The sequence below is a fragment of the Coturnix japonica genome, chromosome 29 (genome assembly GCF_054131305.1).
Source record: "Coturnix japonica strain WE chromosome 29, WE-NBRP24, whole genome shotgun sequence".
In the NCBI taxonomy this organism is placed as follows: domain Eukaryota; kingdom Metazoa; phylum Chordata; class Aves; order Galliformes; family Phasianidae; genus Coturnix; species Coturnix japonica.
The window spans coordinates 7,169,875-7,190,009 of record NC_140691.1 but is presented as its reverse complement, the minus strand read 5'-3'; the positions used below and the strand labels follow the sequence as shown (position 1 = coordinate 7,190,009).

At 40.8% G+C, this 20,135-nt stretch overlaps 2 protein-coding genes across 2 annotated transcripts; one reads left to right on the top strand and one right to left on the bottom strand.

The window, feature by feature from the left end:
• The first annotated feature begins 77 nt into the window (after window positions 1–77).
• On the top strand, window positions 78–3,240 carry LOC146755911 (uncharacterized). Its single transcript, XM_085525042.1, has 2 exons — window positions 78–1,200; window positions 2,560–3,240. Exons 1-2 carry the CDS (start codon window positions 358–360, stop codon window positions 2,635–2,637), a joined length of 921 nt encoding a protein of 306 aa, XP_085381168.1. The 5' UTR covers window positions 78–357; the 3' UTR covers window positions 2,638–3,240.
• A 1,195-nt stretch (window positions 3,241–4,435) lies between these two features.
• LOC146755910 (nuclear pore complex protein Nup153-like) lies at window positions 4,436–14,547 on the bottom strand. Its single transcript, XM_085525099.1, has 6 exons — window positions 14,539–14,547; window positions 9,758–10,088; window positions 7,863–8,231; window positions 6,285–6,548; window positions 5,576–5,735; window positions 4,436–5,032 (listed from the first exon to the last, which is right to left on the bottom strand). The coding sequence occupies exons 1-6, from the start codon at window positions 14,545–14,547 to the stop codon at window positions 4,948–4,950; spliced, it is 1,218 nt and encodes a 405-aa protein (XP_085381225.1). The 3' UTR covers window positions 4,436–4,947.
• Between the last annotated feature and the right edge of the window lie 5,588 nt (window positions 14,548–20,135).

Sequence of the window (20,135 nt, the reverse complement as noted above, 5' to 3'; positions counted from 1 at the left end):
GGGAAACAGTTAACGTGGACTCGGTTACCTCAGGGGTTTACGAGTTCACCAACTTTGTTCTCACAGATTTTGAAAAATGATTTAAAGGATGTTATTTTACCTCAAAAATCGGTGTTGGTTCAATATGTTGATGATTTACTTATTGCTAGTGCAACAAAAGAAGCTTGCATAGAAGACACAAAGTATTTATGTAATAAATTGTATGAAAAAGGACATAAAGTCTCCCTTTCCAAATTGCAGTTTTGTAAGCCTGAGGTAAAGTATTTAGGGTATGTATTAGCTTCAGGGGTAAGGAAAATTGATCCAGAACGAATTAATGCTGTACAAGCAGTACCTAGGCCAATCACAAAGAAACAGATGAGGGCATTTTTAGGACAGGCTGGATTTTGCCGACCATGGATTATAGGGTATAGTGAAATTGTTAAACCTTTACAAGAAGCTACTAAGGACCAGGCCATCGAACCGATACCATGGACTGATGAAATGCAGCAAGCTTTCCAGGCTATTAAACAGGCGCTGGTATCCGCACCGGCTTTGGGACTGCCCGACTATGGTAAGCCGTTTACCTTATATGTTACCGAATCAAGAGGAATTGCAAAAGGAGTTTTAGTTCAAAAATTTGGACCTTACGAGCGGCCTGTCGCCTATTACTCACAGTCATTAGATCCTGTTGTGAGGGGAACTCCCTATTGCATTCGAGCTGTGGCTGCAGCGGCAGAACTCACCGAGAAAGTCCGGACCATTGTCTTGGGACATCCCCTGGTTGTAAAGGTTCCGCATGAAGTAGAAATCTTGCTTAAAAGGTATGCAGAAAAATCCCTTTCTCCACAGCGCGCTCACCGCTACGAAGTCATTTTGCTCCTAGCTGATAATATCACCTTAGAGCGATCAAAACCTTTGAATCCAGCCACCTTACTCCCTGATTCAACTGGAGAACAAAATAAACACGATTGTGTGCAGGTGATTCACTCAGTCTCACGACCGAGGGAAGACTTAAAGGATGAGCCATTAACAGAGCCTGAGTTAAACTTGTTTACTGACGGTTCTAGTTATTACATTGCAGGAAAGCGATACACCGGATTTGCTGTGACAACTGAGACAACTGTTCTACTAGCAGAATCTCTCCCAAGCGGGTTGGGAGCACAAGGAGCAGAACTTATTGCGCTCTGTAGAGCGGCACGATTAGCACGCGGCAAGAAGGTAAATATATACACGGACTCAAAGTATGCTTTTGGAATTTGCCATGCTATCGGCATGCTCTGGAGAGAGCGAGGCTTTCTGACCTCTGCAGGGAGAACAATAGCTCACGGTGAGCTAATAAATGACCTATTACTGGCTATACAAGAACCACGAGAGATTGCTGTAGTTTACATACCTGCACACAGCTCTAAAAAACATGCGTTAGCAAAAGGAAACCAACTTGCAGATGCGGCAGCTAGAGCAGCTGCTGTGCACCCTAATTATAGTGTTCCTATTATGACTGTACAAACTATACCACTGCTATCGGACCCTAAGACACTTTATACAGAAATGAATAAAGAGGAACTGGAGGTGTGGATGCGTATGGGAGCTGTTCAAAAGGATGGGATTTGGATGATTGGTGATAAACCTATGTTACCACATAAATATTTGCTAACTTTAGTAAGGTGGTATCATGATAGAAGCCATGGCGGTCCAGGAAATATTGCAAATCAGATTGATCGTTTGTGGATAGCACCGGGAGTATATGCAGCAGCTAGACGAATTGCTGCAGGATGTGAAATATGTCAAAAGTACGGGATAACCAGACCCAGGATGGAAGAAGGGAAGAGACCTCCAGCTGAATATCCTTTTCAGAAACTTCAAATTGACTTTGCTGAAATGCCACCAGTATTGGGATTTAAATATATGTTAGTTATTGTGGATCATTTGTCTGGCTGGGTGGAAGCATTTCCTACACAAAAGAATGATACAAAAACTGTGATTAAAATTCTGTTACGAGACTTAATTCCAAGGTACGGTGTCCCAGAAGAAATAGACTCAGACAGGGGAACACATTTTGTTTCCTCAATGATGGCCGAATTGTCAAAGACACTGGGAATTACTATGGCGGCACATACACCGTATCATCCACAGTCATCCGGAAAGGTAGAGAGAATGAATAGGACTATTAAAGATAGATTAGGCAAAGTAATGTCACAAACAGGACTCAAATGGCCAGATGCATTACCTTTAGTCTTATGGGATTTGAGAACATCCCCTAGGGAGCCTTTAAAAATTAGTCCAGCTGAGGTTTTATTTGGGAGAGTAGTGGCAGTACCAGGAACATATGTCTCAGCAAAAACTGCACTTTTGGAAGGGGAAGAGAATATTACTCAATATTTGTTGTATTTACAAGATTCTTTTAAGAGAATTCAGCAATATGCTTATTGTTATCAAGGATTACCAAGAGATGTTAAAGTACATGATATTATTCCAGGAGATATGGTAATGGTGAAAGTGTTTAAACGGAAACATAAAATGGAGCCCAAATGGGAAGGGCCCTATTGTGTGTTGTTAACTTCTCTTTATGCTATCAAGGTCAAGGGTAAAGAGGCATGGATCCATCATACTCATGTGAAAAAGGTCTCTGCATCCTTTTCTTCCTCGTCTGCATAGCTTCAGGACATCGGTACCAGTATGAATTCTCCTATCGGGACATTTTGACTGGACATCAGGTAACTTTGAAAACGAAAGAGGTTTCTACGACTCAGCGTGAATTCATCATAGAAGGAGAAAGAAATACTGACTTATTACAACTCAACAATGTCCGAACCCCTTTTGGCACATTTCGATGGTATATCCCCGGTAGTACTCGAGCTAATTTTAGTTTTTGCATTAGAGCACGATTTTCTTATCCTTCATACCCCAGAGTACCTCCTCCTCGGCTCCGAGCGGTATGGGTTAACCATAATATTAATTTTAGAGAACCAAGCAGTGGTACTGGAATCTGGTGTGTGGGTATGCTCCCCGGCTTCAACAATTCGTGCTGTCATAAATTCTCCATTGCGTACCCTCGGGACGGGTTTAAATTAGTTCATACACATTGGCAAGAGGTAAAATGGGGACCTATGTCCTGGCATGACACAAGTAGCCATACTCAGCAGATGAGACACCGAAGGTCTTTACAGCCACATGTCTCTTATGAATTAGGCCACTATCGTTATTGGACAGATAATTCTCATGTATCAATAATGCAATCGTTTGCCCAGAATCTAAATGTCAGTGATTGTTGGATTTGTTCAGCCTTACCTAGATCAGTAGCACATGGAGAAAATTTGATTGGTATCCCTATTCATGTTAATACTACTATTGGTCATATTTGGAATACAACAATATTAAGAAGTAATTTTACCACTCATGCTTTATCATTGGCTCATACACGATTGGAGAACAATACTTATATTCATTGTGTTGAAAATCGTGATTCTACTGGAACCTATTTGGGAAATTGGACTTTACGATGTGATAATCTCACTGCTATTAAAAACAGAAATCAATTGATTTTGAGTCTCCCAGGAGCCTATTGGCTGTGTGGAGAACATGCGTACAAAATTTTACCCAAAAAGTGGCGAGGAAGATGCACTTTAGGCCTAGTTGTACCCGATATGGAGATCATTCCCAGAGAAATAAATGGAACGTTATGGCATAGGTCTTTCTATGGACGTACTAAAAGAACTATTTTAAATCCTTTAATTGAACGACCAACAGGATTCCATGCATTTGTGCGTTGGTTTATACCTGGTTTAGGTGTTAGTGAATTGGAAAAAGCAATACTGAATGTGTCAGGGGAGGTGGAGAAGTTAGCTAATGCAACGGCTTATGGCTTATTAACTATACAAGGCGAGCTTACAAACTTATCTAAAGTAGTTTTGCAAAATAGAATGGCACTGGATATGCTTTTAGCTTCGCAAGGGGGAGTGTGTACTGTATTGAATGCTAGTTGCTGTATGTATGTTGATCAAACTGGAGAATTATTAACTGATGTTGGGAAAATATGGGAAGTAAGTAAGACAATGCAAGAAATACAGAAGGATGATACTCGATGGGGTTTTTCTGAAACATGGCATTGGCTGACATCCTGGTTGCCAAATCTTTCTGCTATTGCTAAGAAAATTATCTTGATTATAATTGTTGTGATTGTTCTGATTGTTATTGTTTATGTACTAATACAATGCTGTATGCGAATGGGGTCTGCTTTAACTGTAAAGGCACCACCGCCACCTAAGATAGTTTTTGGTGGATATCAGTAGAATACTTGGGAAAGTAGCTATTAGAAAAGGGGGGACTGTTAGGAAAAATGGTAAATTTCTCAACCAATATGCTACTCAAGTATCCCCTGTATAGCCCTGAACCATGACCCATGTAGGGGTGTTAGAGTATTGTGAAGTTATGAAACAGCAGAGGTAGACAATAATAGTGCTGACATTGCTATTTAGTAGTTAATCAGTTAAAATGTATAGTTTAACCATAAGACAGATGGAATGGACTGGTCTAGCCCGGATGGCTCGGATGAAAGAAGATAATGAATTTCTGGACAAGTTCAAAAGAAGAGTAACACGTGAAGCATGAAGCCTGGGCCTAGGATGAAACACGAGAAAGAAGGACTGAAGATGTATTGATTAATCACGAGAAATGAATAACATAAATGATGTAATGTTTACCTAATCATATAAATATAGGACGTTTGTAAAGCTTAAGGGTCATTCACTAGGAGTGACCCAAGCTCTGTATGCATGTTTCACCTGAGCACTGAGCTTGTTAATAAAATCAACCCTGGAGTACCCACGAGTTCGAGTCTCGACCTGGTTCCTTTCTGCAACACTTTAGGCAGATCTGACTTCAGCTAACCCAGCACGAGGTACGATCCCAACAACTGAACAATGCAGGGCAGCAGCTGCTTTGAAAGTTGCTTTACCAATCTGCCGATTACTTTTTACGTCTAATTGCAGTCTTTATCTTCTGACCGGGAACTGAAGATCCGGAGGCAGAGAAAATATTTTTTCCATTAGTCCTATGAATAGAAACCGGTAGCACAGAGTTAGGACAACGCAGAGTTAGCGCAACGACACATCATCAGTAGGGTAAAACTAACCTGTCTCACGACGGTCTAAACCCAGCTGACGTTCCCTACTGTTAGCTGACAGTTCAGTAGCAGCACTGAGCAGATATTCCAGAACAACTGTTTTATCATCTGGCTGCTCACTACTCAGCAGCTGGCAACAGACAACGTATGATGAATGGGAAGAGAGTTCCAGAAACCAAAAGCAATGAAATCTCTCTCATTCAGCAGGTAAGCAGCAGCGTAACAGCTCAATTCAGATCTTATTTTTCAAGAACACTTCTCATGGCTGCATGATATTTCTGAGAGCTGTGCTGCTATAAAGCCATCGTTGCCTACTTAGCCAGTCACACTAACAGAGCGAGGAGAGATGCTGTCCTTAGACATAAATTCCGAAGTACATCTGAGCACCTCGCAATTTAACATCAGTAGAGGCTGCCTGCGCTCCACAGATAGTACCAAAAGCTCAAGTGAAAATCTGATTTGGTCTCTTACCCCACTGTAAACGTTGCAGGTTGGCTGAATGAAAATCCTGAAGAGCCGGAAGGTTGTACTGATGCTGCCGGTGCAGGAGGATTTGCACCAAAAGTAAATACTTCTGGGTTACTCGTGAAGTTGAAATTAGAAGTACTACTCCCAAACTGGAATACGGGACCTGAGAAAGACGGGGTAGAAGGAGAAGGGAATAAGAAAGTTGAAATTTGAGTTTGTTCTTTCCAGGAAAGTCCTCCCCTCCTTCCTCCCACCACCTCTAACATACATTGCTTAGACCTTGCTCAAGGCGGCACAGCTTGGGGTGGGAGGGAGGTTTACCAGAAATGCTAAGTTACAACAGGAACAACACCTAGACAACGTCATTTGTTTCAGTAGAGCATCTAGAGATTTTTAGACTGCTGGCAAATTGCTAAGGAACTGTCTGCTGCTACCTGTACTGCCATTAGTCTATGGCTGCATGCACCACAATATACAACAATGTACAACCTATTGGTGAAGGTAGTGTACCTCTCCGGCAGTAAGGAATCAGATGCAAAATACTTAACCCTGTGTCTACTCCCTCTATGGAGGGCAATTCTTACAGTAGAGTATGTACAAAAGGCAGAAGTAATTTCATTCACTAAACTTCAGCTGCACTTCATGGAAACCAACTCACTGACTAACCAAGCTCTCTTTGAGACCTGAAACGAAAAGGATGGTCAACACTCACCAGCATTGGAGGCGCCAGAGCCAAAACCTGGCTGTTGGCTCAATTGCTGTCCAAACACAGTACTGCTTGTCACAGAGCCGAAGGCAGGAGGCGCAGGCTGAGAGCCAGATGAAAACAGTGATGTCGACAAAGATCCAAAGCTGGGAGCATTTGGCTGGCCAGGGCCCTGGCTCTGGCCAAATGCTGGTAGCTGACTGGCACCAAATGCTGGTCCAGCAGCAGGCGCTGAAGACCCAGACCCAAAGACAAATGTAGAGGATGACCCTAAAGGAAAAGAAGAGAAATTTCAGTATGTGCTGAGTTGTTTTGTTTGTTACAGAGCTTTATGTTTGAAGCCAAGTAGGTAAAACAACAAACAGCACCTCATTCATGATAGGAATCCTACCTTTTCTTGTAAGTTACATGAAAAACAGCATACTTAAAGGAGTCAGACAACGCACACCTCAAACACGGGTTGTCTAGACTCAAATTACTGTTAGCCATTCATGCTCTAGAAGCAGGCTCCCACAAAGAGCACAAGCTGATTTGTATTACTAAGACTTATTTATACCACGGGTAAAGAACACTCACTCACTTATTTGTATTATTTTAAGCGTTCAAAACACAGCTCCTGATCTATTAGAATGAGGAGAACGCCAATCTTTCCTCTCATAAGCAACTGCTCCCCTTCCTCATCCAAATGTTTACAATTATCAATTTCTGGAGACCACATCAGGCTTGCAGGGACCTAACTGAGCTACCAGAATAATTCTGTCTCTCCATATAATAGCAAACAAGCTCATTCAATTAGCTGCTTTGGTTCTGCATGGCCAGCAGAAATAATGAGAAAAAAATACAGGACTGAGCTGTGACTTCAAACATACACACTTCTGCTGAGCAAAAAGAGACCTTCTAAATAGCGCTATTAATCTAAATGCAATTTAAGCAGACGTCACGCAACATAAAAATACCAACTGCTGCAATGTAACTTGGAATGGCTGATTGTTTTTCCAGGAAGGAAAACAGAAGTTAAGACGGACTAAAAGGCATTCCAGTACTTTTATGAAGATTTGAAGATTATGAAGACCAAGAAAATGAAGGACTGGCTATCGTGCTCATTAGAAGTCACGCTTTACAAAGCAGCAGCTGCATATATCAATACTGTGTTTGTAATATACACTTGTGAAGGGTGGATAGTACAAATCTTGATGTTATTTACAACGCTCGAAGAGTTTTAGGTATGGGAGAGAAAAATTCAAGTTAAAACTAACTTTTAACCTTCAGCACTGGATTGATACTGAGAAGAGGGAAATTCATTCTCACAATGACAAGTTCCTATGCAAATGAAAGCCAGTAAAGGATTATCCAGTGCACAAAATATCACCACAGCCAGTTGATCCCTAAACTGTATTTCCCAGACTGCCTCAAAACTTGACCTGAGCCCCAAGCATTAGCACTGTTTATATATTGTTGGATGTAAATATTCACTACTTTTCTCAATTTCCATGCATTTTCCCTACCTGTTCTCCAGGAAACACTCTTTCCCTGCTCCACTTTTGTGATCTAAGAGCAAAAACAAAAGCACCTGCTTAAATGTACCTGTTGAACTCGATGTGGCCGTGGCTCCAAAGGTAAAGCCAGAACTTGCTGCATTGCTACTGTTGGCTCCTGAACCAAAGACAAATGGATTAACTGCTGCACCAGTGGTGGAAGATGTGGTGGTGGGTTTGTTTTCTTGAGAGAAGCCAAATGACTGAGATGCTGTAGATTCTGCAGAATTGCCAAAAGCGGTGCTGCTCACAGTGTTGCTGGCTTGCCCAAACACAAAGGGAGTGGGAACTGGTGCAGGGTTGGAGGAAGAAGTGACGCTGCCAAACAGGCTGCTGCTGTTGGCTGAAGTGGCAGGTACGGCTGCGCTGGAGGAACTAGAGCTCAAGAAGCTGAAGGATGGCTTTGCTGCTCCTTGATCTGAGAGGGAGAACAGAACATAAAACACTGCAAGACGGCAAACCAAGCGCAACAGAGAGACCCTGTTCCAGCCACTGTACAAGGAGAAATGCTGGACGATGTCTCAACTATTATCCAGCTACTGTGGATTACATAAAATCCAGGTTTAATACACTGAACGCTGCCATGTGCAATTAAAGGAATGGGAGAATTGTGAAGAATGATGACACCACCACAGTTCTAGGCTTTAGTAGTTACGGACACCAAGCACTGGCTATAACAACTGGAACCAGAATGAACCAGTACATCTCAGCTTTTCAAACAAAACTATTCTTCAGATGCTCTGAGAAGAACAACATGCATTACCTGCAACACTTCTGTAGTTTGCTAAATAACACAGCAAAAAAAAAACAACCCACAGTGGTACAGCTGCTTTTGTAGCCTCTCCTGAAATTACAGCCCTGTGCCTACAGCCCTAAAGCTGGCTAAGCCCATCATCCTGCAGCCTCACTCTTTTGGCTTAAGCTCACTGTAATTCAGTACTTTCAAGACCTGCTTTTGGGAGCCACGGAGAACAGCCCCCTGTTACAGAACTGTCACAAAGTACTGAGTGCAATTTTACATTTAAAGTTATCTTTTAAAGTATGCAGTTCTTCAGCTTTCCCTAAGCTTCTGCTCTCTCATTATTACACCTGACCCTGTTCTTGATTTCCCACTGCTGTTTTTCCAGAAGTTACGGACCCTTTTCATCTATGCCACTTTTAAGGGACTCTCTACTGTGCTGAAGAAGGCTTGTTAAAATCTCATTTTTACACAAGGTGTTTCATCAAATTTCCATGGTTAAATCAAACTCCAGAACTTCAACTCAATCATAAGAACCATAACCCCATGCGTTGCTTTTATTCTCTCTGTTCCTTCCCTTATAACTTCCAAAGTTAGTAGAAGTGAGTAATGAACGCTGTTCTGCAAACCATGGCTGATAAGTCATGAAATCAGAATCAGAATTCTTCCACATGGCAATTGTTACTAAAATCTTTCAGCCCGCTCTTTCAGAAGGTTAAAGATGCACAAAACTGTGTAGTACCTATTAAGCAATTTCCACACCTTCATGGCAGTAAATTGCAGCAGCACAGCTGCAAGAACACATGAATGAGACACCTCCTCACATCCCCTTTCACTATGAAAACCATCGCATGAGGCCTCTGTCACCACGCTAAAGACTGTACCACCAACTATGCTGCTAGCACAGAAACCATACAAACCATCCATGCTCATGTGGGATGCAATACAGGTTCTTTAATGTGTGACAATATGTATATATTTTTTGTCTAAACCTAGTCTTAAAACTCACTGAAATCAAAACAGGAATTCTACTAATTGTCTATACGTCAACAACTGGAACACAAATCACACTGCACAGAGTAATTAAGCTTTTTCTAAAGCTCCAGTACATGAACCCAGCAACTCCTACAGATTCTGTAACTTATGACTTCAGAGGTACCATCTGAGGGACTTAGACAACTGAAGACAAAAGATATTCTGCTTACCTGAAGTATTGGCTTGGGCCCCAAATGAAAAAGTTGGCTTTGCCTGCTCAGTTTCTTTCTCCGATGGTTTAACAAAGCTGAAGTTGAACATAGGTTTTGCTGTGCTTTCTTCTTTGGTACATTCAGGCTGCCCAACGGAAAAGACAGGTTGTGCCTTTGACTCTTCATTCTCAACTTTCTTCCCAAACAGTAACGGAGGAGCAGAACTGACAGAATCCTGTTTCTCTTCTGTCCTTCCCAAAACAAACTGCGAGGCAGGAGCCGACTCCACGTTACCAAAAGAGAAGCCTCTCTTTGATGCAGGAGTTTCGTCCTTCTTCTCATCTGATTTCTTAAATGCAAAAGAAGCTGATGCAACTTCATTTTCTGCCACAGTTCCAAAACCAAACCAGACATTTGCAAGTCTAAGACTGACAATCAAAAAACTGCATTTTTCTCTCCAAACTGCAATACAGCTCTGACTTACTCAACTCAGTATGAACTAACACCAGTTAATTTCATGAGCACCACAGAAGTTAACTTGCAAAAGAGCAGATACAGACTCATACAGGAAAGCATTTATAGCATACAACATAGATTCACCTTGTTCATCACTGATGTTGAAACAGTGCTTGGTGACGATGACACAGTACTGCTAGTCAGAAAACTAAAGTTGAATGGAGCCAGAGATGCAGTACTGATGGGTAGGGATATTTTTGGGAGTACCGGTTCCTCCACTTCCTAGAGTTGTAAAGTAAAATTTTTCTCTTTTACAAAACATGCTACTTTCTCATCCTGCTCCGCTCTGATTCGCTACAACAGCGAATTTGGAACAAATATAACATTTAAAGTATTGTGTACTGAACCCACACAACAAAACACAAAATACCTACAAAGAAAACTACAGATGAAAGAACATTTACTCTGGTAAATCCAGCCTATACCACATGTAAGGATGCAAATCATATATCAGTACATCTTAAAAACAACAGCGTTTGTTCTTGCCTTTTAAGCTATTTGATAACCAAGACTGAATGAGTTAGGGTTTAAATGAGAACTGCCAATCTAATCACAGGCTGCACAGAAGCACCAAGATCTAAATAGAAATGAATGACTAAGCAGAGGGATAAATTGGTACTACAGACATTCAAGCGTATCCTACGACTTACAAGTGTTTCACTATTATGGTCTGAAAAGTTAATGGAACTTAGCTATTTTTATCTGCATCACTATTTTATTTGAATTACATAAACATACTCCATTGTTTATGATTTCTTTATATTGCATCAGCTAAAAGACCAACATAAAGACTGACACTAAAGATACAGTCATAGGCAGCTCAGATAACATCCAATCAGAAAAATAATCTTGAATATTTGTGGCTACAGTTTGATAAAATAGATCTTTTCCCCTTAAAACAGGAAAAAAAACCTTTCACTACAAGTTCAGTAAGTATCAGCAATCCTAAGTCATCATTAGCAGACATGCAGAACACCATTTTCTAATTCTCTTTTGGACTCCTGGCCCGTACAAGACTTAAACAGCAAAGAATAAATTCAATAAACTTTGTTTACATACTTGACACTTGTTTCAAGTATCGCTGCATTATAGAAACCATACAAACCTCCACCAAAACATTCCTACTCTTTGGATACCTTGAAAATTGTAATACCAGGCAGAGGAGAGACATGGTTAAGCAGATAAATCAGCATATTCTTTCATATAATTTAAACTATAGAAATGAAATTGCAGTGAAATTCATGGCTTCCATAGCAGTTGTTACAAGATTTCCTCTTCTTGTATGGTATTCATGGGAAAAAGAAAGAAAGAAAAAAAAATAAATAGTGTGTTATTAAAAGCAATGGGAGATTTAGTTGAGCAGTGAAAATATTTAGTTCAGCATCTTGTTATGCTACACACTATTTTTGAGTTCCCTCTAATCATTTCCTATGGTGGAACATGATGAAGAACTGGGCCCCCTACTTAACATATTTCCCATTGCTACCAAGGTAAAAGGTCACCAATACACAGGAATGTTCACCTAACAACATGAGTCATGCAAATATCATCCTTTACCTGAAGGCAAATTCCTGCCCCTTAATATTTAAATCCTATCTAGCTTTCACTGATTTCTAAACATCACATCCTTCAAATATTCAGAACACACTGAGGGACAAAAAGTCCCTCTCTTTTTTCCTTCCCCTGTCTAATAGGATTTTTCACTTATTTTACCAAAGCAAAATGTTGGCAGAGAAAAAAAAGTCAATTAAAACAAGTTCCCTCCTTTGGCAAAGATGTTCACACTAAAGACAGAGCTGAAGACAGCCACTACTATATCTGACTTTAGAGACCTCAACTCTACTGAGACATCTTGTCTAGTACATGGTGCATTTAATGCATAATAGCAGTATATAATGCCCTCAAGCTCACTAACCAAGGGACCATGTAAAATCCACTCTCCTCCACCCTTATCTAACAACTATTCAGTAAGGATAGAGTAATTCTTAAATCTGCATTCTCCTCCAACTTTGTCATGGCCGTAGTTGATGCCACTGTCTCCTTGGAATTCACAGCTCAAAAATTTCTCTTTAAGACTGGTGCCCTTTCTCTCTCTTCTGAAGAAATGAGACAAGTAGGTTTGATTATTTGTTTTTAAATCGCTGCCAAGTGGTACAACTTTTCAGATGACCTTCTTGGAACAGGACCAATATGGGAAGTTGGTTCAGAGCCTTGTCAGGGTAGTCTGCTCTTAGACAGGTGAGGGAGAGCAACGAATGAGTTGAATTCCAAAGAAATATTCCATTTACCTATATTTGTCCCCAGAAGCTCTGTTCTTGTTCTGACACTGTTAGAAACAAACAATAATACAGCCACAGAAGCCTGCTGGCATAAACACATCAGATGGAGAGCAGAATCAAGCCCACTGAATCTTTTATTGCAGTCACTGAGATGATACAGCTACATGGCAGTGCTATAGCTATCAGCTGCAACAAAGCTACCTGGAACACAGTCATTTTTCATAAAACATTCTCTATCCAAACAGTGGAAGAAAATAGGAACAAAGAACCATTTCTTCCAGATCAGCAGAACTTCGCTTCTACCAGGTCTGAACCACAGTGCAAGTCTGCTTTCACAGACACAAAGGTTAGTCCACAAAATACTAGTCCAGTTTCTAAGGCAGAGACAAAGCTTGCAGTGGTGATAGAGTGTTTAACTTGGGTTTCCAGTATGGTAGCACCACAAAGGTCCAAAGGCTTTTGGCCCTGAAGACCTTTTACTCCATTTTGAGTATAACATACAGAAATCCTTCCTTTAGACTTAACACCAAAACTTTGGAGAGCTCCAAATAGTTCGGGGAATAACAAAACCCAGCAAAGAAAAGTCAGGCCAATTACAAGCATGCCTTGCTCACTGTAGATTCAACCAAGTGCTTGGATCAGATCAAGAAAAAGCAGAACGATACACTTTTCCCCGATACTTCTGTCTGCTCATTCCCTCTCTGCCCTGGAGCAGTCAATTACGCATTAAGAGAGCACAGCAAAGACACCACTCTCAGCTGTAACTGCTTTTGCAAGGCCACATCTTCTGTCTCAGAAATCCCAGGCCACAGTCTGCTAATTGCTAACAGGCTGAAGAGAGCTTTGCAACCCCTTAATGATAATAACCCTGACAAGCCAAAGAACAAGGCCGACAGTGAAAGGAAAGAGACCTAAGTGTCACTCGTTTCCTTGCAGAGGCATTGCCAAGGAGAAAGTGTTTAAGAATTTGCAAATGCAACTGAGCAGGACAGCTTGCAGAGGTGTTGGAGAGTGTTCACAGTCAGCCTAAGGCATGGTGGCAGCACCCAGGCAGGCATGGAGGACATGGGGACAGCACCACTGTGCTACGTGGGGCTCTTACACCTCATCCTGAGATTGCTCTAAGGGTCAGCACCACTCATTCCTGCCTTATCCCTGTTTCTGACCACATTTTGCTTTGGTTGTGATGGCTTTGGGATCCTTTGACTGACTTCCAATTGTTTTTCGGCCACTCCATATCTGACTTTTTGACTCCTCAGATGTTTGATTTTGGCTTGTATGTTCTGCAATGCCCTATTCCTACATCCACCCTCACTGTGCTTTCCTGTGTTTCTTTGAGTCCTAATCAGGAGGCTGTCTGAACTGATAAATGCCCCCCAAGGCATGGTCCCAGCTGCAGGAATACAGTTCTGCAACCTTTTACTTTTATGTTTCAGCTGCATCCTATTCTGTCTCAACTCAATTTATAAGCCAGTGTTCATGGAACACCGGTGGAATTTCTGAAGTGCATTTACATGTGATTGTTGGCTTGTACTTCAGGCAACAGAAGCAAATAAAAACTGAAATTCATTGCAATGACCTAGAGGTACAGGAAAGCAGACCTTGAGTCTTAATCACTTGAACACGCCATGAATGACTTAACAAATTAATATTAAAAACTGTAGGAAATACAAATCCTTCTCAAAATAATGTTCTAAACAGCAGAGAGTGGTAAAGAAGAGTATTTATGCTTCTGTTCTACACAATTAATATTATTTACTACTTCAAAAGAAAATCACTGACAAAGCTGGCTACAACATAAACATAATCTAAATTTGTTGTCAGCTAATAGAGGCCATGTGCGCCATCACCTGGATGTGAGAAAATGATCAATTTTCCTGTTACTTCTGACTACAATGTCTCAGCAAGATACAGAAAATAAGAAGTTTTCCTGCCTTGTCCTTCTCCTTCAGAGCATTTTCATTTAGTTCATATTCACATTGTTTAAAAACAGAGCAAACTCACGCTGGTCATGCTGGAACCACTTAACCACTCTAGTGTTTTACTGGAGCCTATTCTCCCTCTGCATTGGAGACTTCTGAGCTATAGGGAAGCTGGAAGAAGATTCAAAACACTGAACAAAAACAGATGGTTGAGAATGGTGTGCTAGAATAACTCCCAAACACAAACACATAGGAGAAAAGTCATGTTAGGTTTAAAAAGAGAGAATACTAACCAGGTCCCAGAAAAGTCTGAAAAGCTGTATTATGTTTTTAAGTATAAGAAACAATAATTCACCAAACTTTCCAGACATAATTTGATGATGCTTCTGTCTCAGGTGCAGAGAGAAGAAGAATTTGTTTAAAGTGTGCCAAATAATTCACCATGATATTAAGTTATGCCATCTGGAAAAGGGATATAGAACTCAGATTTCTCTCAAGATCAGATTTAGAGAAAGCATCTCATACTTTGATAGGCCATTTAAAAGCAAACATCTTACAGCCGACCCCAGATGCTTTCTCTATTTGTATCAAGTGCTTATTAAAGCTCCTCATCATAAGTAGGTTTTTGTTTTCCAGTCTTTTTATTTCCAAGGGCAAACACAGATGGTGCACAGCAGCATAATGCAGGAAGGACTCAGGCTGAGAATGAGCAGCAGTGTGGCAGAGGGCTGTCCCACGTGGGGTGAAGCTCAGGCCTTGCAAGCAGGAAGATTTCTGGTCATGCAGCATTTGCTAATAAGCAAATGTCCTGTAAGCACAGTCTCGTGGCTTCAAGGTACTGCAGTTTTTCCTCAGAGTCCAATAAAGACCCATCAGGGATAAGCAGCATCAAAGAAAATTCTAGTTAAATAATAGTGAAAAATGTGGATCAGAACTGAAACTGGGGCCCATAAAGGGTATGGAATACTCATCCTTGGAGATTTTTAAAACTTGATTAGACAAGAATTCCAGTAACCTGGTTTAGCTTTGAAGCGTACCCTCCTCTGAGCAAGGCATTGGACCAGAGGACCCAAAGGTCCCTTCCAACCTGAATTATTCAATACAGCTAAACGGCACTAGCTGTACTGATGCAGAGCATTGGGAAAAGACAGGCAGGTAAGATTTGCAAAATCTGTCAGCCTCAAGATATCAAACTTACACTTGCAGGGCAAAGCAACAATGGAAGTAAGTTTCATCATCCTTCCCCACCAACAGCAGTATCACAGGTATCCCACTGATCCTTCTCCCCAGCCTCTGACTCATCCATAGCATGCTCTTTATGGCAGGGCTGAAGTAAGAAAATCCATTTCCCTATACCCTTTCTCTGCTCTTTCCTCCAGTACCTCCCCAGCAAAATTTTCACATTCCCACTGCGTTCACCTGAGCTCTGAATGCCTAACAAGAAATGCAAAAGCATCTAGCAATCATAATAGGTGTTAAAATCCTGCACGTTGTTTTTACCTGGTGTAACAAGCAACCATGAGGCATTATGCAACTGACCCAATTTGAGGCATTTAACATACCAAGGCTTAGCAAAGAGTGCCTGCTACAATCTACAGATTCTGTTCCCAATGAAAATCAGTAACCCTGTTACTGGAGGCAGAGCCAGACCCGACACGTCAGTGCCGCCTATCCATATTTCTAAATAAGTTGTGCAGGAAACATATTAGTTTCTAATCTTGCTGCTTCAGTGCCTAAATGAGCCTCATCACCATAGCAACAGATGGCTTCACAATCTTTAATGCCTTTATTTTCACAAGTCCTCTGAGAAATAGAGGAGGACAGCTGTCCCCATTTCACAACTGTGTAACTGCCAGGCAAAGAGGCAAAGTAATTTGCCCCAAATCCTGCAGGAAATGTATGGAGAGCAGGATGTCAGGGCATCAGGTTTCCCAGCCTTCCTACACATGCTCCAACCTACCCCATCCTTACTGCTAAAAGTATTTCCTACATCTATGGATACAGGAGCATGGCCTTTAAAAAAATGGCTTTTCTATTTGAAAGCTTGGGTCTCCTAAAAGGCTGGCCTGTCTCTGCAGGGAGATGACCTACAGAGGAGGTCCAAAGGGCAGTGGAAAATGGACTTGGCCAATTCATTAAGCCGGAAAGCAGTGATGCCATGTGTAAATCTCACAAGTTTCATAGCGTTTTAAGAGGCTGCTAAGGGTTCTAATTCTGTAATTCCTTTCTGTTGTATTTGGCAAGCATCTGGCTTTTACTCTGTCCACAGTGTGCACTCCAGGGAACAAAACATTAAGGAAGCCAGCAAACCAATACTTGTCCAGTTGTTCTGGATGTGTCAGATCACAGCAGATTTTCCCAGGCAGGCGCAAACTCTGCAGAAAGCCATATCTCCCCTTCCAATGTCATCTGAACTTGTATTTTGTTTTAATTCAGTCTATTCTCCTTCCCAGGCATAAAACTTAAATTTCCAAATTTGGGATATTCTGATCATGTCCTTCTATGTTGAGCTGTTTCAGCACAATTCATTGCCCAATCAAGATAGGTTTCTAAACCCATTTTATGTTGTTCTGTTTCCTCTCAAAGTTCAGACATTCTCTTGATTCTCTTATTTATAATGGCTTATAGGTAAAACAAATTTAACTCATGCAATTTGTACCTCTATTTTATGAGGGGAAAAAAAAAAAAAAGAAGAAGAAGAAGAAGAAGAAGAAGAAAAGAAGTAAGACAAGGTTCATTTATCAATATAATCTTTTTCGTTTACAATTAGCATCGGAGTTGTATACAAAACATCTCAGCCCTAAAATGCCTCTACTTATCACAGCAGTCTACACTGTTTATATTTATGAGGCAATTTGCATAAATGCCTTCAGATTGATGCGGCATTTATATTTATTTCATTTTTCTATTTCTGGTATTTTGTGTTCCTCTTCCCTTTATATTGCCTTTTTGAGAAACCTGCTTCATTCATCTCTCAGGAAGAACTGCTTTAAGAGAGGCAGATGGGAGCACCTATAAAGTGAAATATCGAAACTGTCTCTACATGACATAAGCGTCCTCCTGGTACTGCTGAATATTACAGCTTTTAAAAGTCATGTTTTACTTTGGAAATAGAAGCAATTACTTTTAATTGTAGTTCTCAGCATGAAAAACTTGGAAAAGGGATGTTTTTCTCCTCTTCAAGTCAGATCCTTATATTAAAAACAGAAACACTTCAGCACACACTGAGAAACAGGCCATAGTTACCCTAGGAATATACAGCAGCAGCACCGTTAAGCATGACTGCATTAAAAAGATATGTTAAGTGTGAAGTTGCCTTAGGTTTATCTTGGCTGTCTTAACTCTGATGAGATTAGAGTTGCAGAAGCAAATGCAAACTGCCTGTCCCTGTTTTACTACAATAAACTTGGAGCTTCTTTAAACTACCAAAACATGTCAGTGCTTCACTGTATTGCCCTGTTCTGAATGTTATAACTTGGTTCTTCAGTTATGGAGAAGGAGTTGAAAACCACGACAGATGCTTTAAACTAAAGACGGATTGCAGAGCTACACCACTCAAGACAACTGATGCTAGGAACAGAGTTCAGCTCAGGCTACGCAATTGACCTCTTCAGTTCAAATATGCTGTGATGAAGTCTATCAAGCAGTCTGCTACCAAAGAAAAAAAGTCAAGGCAGCACAGAGGACAACACGAGGATGCTGTGGCAAAAATAGACATAGAAACCAAAGGATTCATGTCTATGGTGTGGAACAGTTAAACAAATGGACTTCTTGATGGATGTCCCAGCAATGGGGATTAGTGTTGCTTTTGTAACACTAAACTGAAGGTTTAGTTCAAAGGTTGAACGTCCACATGCTCATATACAGAAAGTGTAAAAATGACCTGTCTCCCTTCATAGGGGTGGAAATTAAACAGCATTAACTAGTAACTACTTACTGTGGCATCACACACCATCGAAGAGAGAAAATAGAAGTACTTTAAAACATATGAGGCGCATAACAATTTGATGAACAGGCAAATTCAGCAGTCTTTGCCTGAAGTTGAACAAAACAGGTTTCACGTGTCAGTTTGCATTTATGGTTACTATCAACAGCTATTGGCAAGGATTAGGTCACCAAAAGTAATTTAGATGATAGAGCACGGCTGGAGTGGCATACTCCCAATCCATTTTCATTCCGTGTATTAAAACAAACTTCCCTTAGATTTCTACTTGCATTTCTCTGAAACAGTCTCACTAGAAGATAGCACAATTGAATTAACAACTGCTTATATCAAATGCATTTTTCTTGCATGTTCTACCTGCCCAGAGGTATGTCTGAAAGTGGACCAGAGTTTAATGGAGATGAATTTAAAGAGCACCTGGAGACAAGCAACCACTAGTCACCATTATCCTTCATTTAAATAGGTATTGGAAAACAGTATCAAAATAAATTGCTTATTTGAAAGACCTTGGAATCAGTTTCCTATCCATATTCCGTACTATTTAATTAAGGAACAATACCATTTAAGTGTGGGTTGTCACCCTCCGACACTGTGTTCAACAGAAAATTGAAAACCAGAATGCCTGCCTACGCTGTTGAAACCCAGTGTCAAACACATTAGAGATTTGCTGATTTATAAAGCAACAGACAGAGAAAAACAAAAAATAATACAATTGGAAGCCTTAGAAACTATCCTATTTCATGAAAATAGTTCTGTGTATCTCAATAAAGAGAAACAATGGTTGTAAAAAGAGATAGTGTCTCAAGAGGTTGCCCTCATTTATATGAGATTGTCATCACAGACGCATTTTATGAAGGAGTAGACAACTTATTCTCACAAACACACAAAGAAAGGATATACGTGGCACTCAGTCTGCCCTCTTGCCTGAATGGGACTGGGAGAAAACAGCTGGTGCAGACTGAGACTATGAACATGGAACAGCCAAAACAGATGCATCTGTCAATTCCTGACAGTCTAAATGCTATTGAGAATATCTCACACGTTGGAAGGAGCAGTGCAGAGCATCTCAAACATAAGTCAAGCACTTTGAGCAGAGCTGCCTACTAAGTTGAGCATAGTGGCTTTGGTTAGAAGGTGACAATGAGCAGCACACTGAAGGTCACCTCTCGATACATTTTCTCAAAAGAGACACATCTCAAAAGATTTACATGTATGGTTGGTGTTAGGAACAACGGAAATTTAGAGCTGGTACAGTAGAAAAGCCTGTTCAGGTAAAGGTTCAGATGCTGTACTCCCTAGTATTAATTCAGAATCTCTGTTTTATTCTGTGGCCTAAATTCACACTCATACTTATGAAAGCAGTAGAAAACTTCTTGATTTACTTATTTTTCAATCTTGCTCCTCACAACAAAAAGCAAACTTAGCAGCTTCTGACCAAAGCAAATTGGAGGTTCTGCAGTTAATATTGCCTTCACATTAGTGCACATACATAAAATGCCCCTTGCTCTTCCCACTGCTCATGCAGTCACATTTTGCAGTCTATTCAGCAGGTGATGCAGTAACAACTGAACACTGATAAAACCTTGACACTAGCTTACCAAGAAGGCTTGGGCGCAAAGCTAAGCAGCAGCACGTATCCTTACTTTCAGCAGATGGACAGAACTACTTCCAGAGAGCTCCCTGGGGAGCCCTTGGCCAAGAAAAGCTGCAGATTTCTAAATGGGCTTTACCAGTTA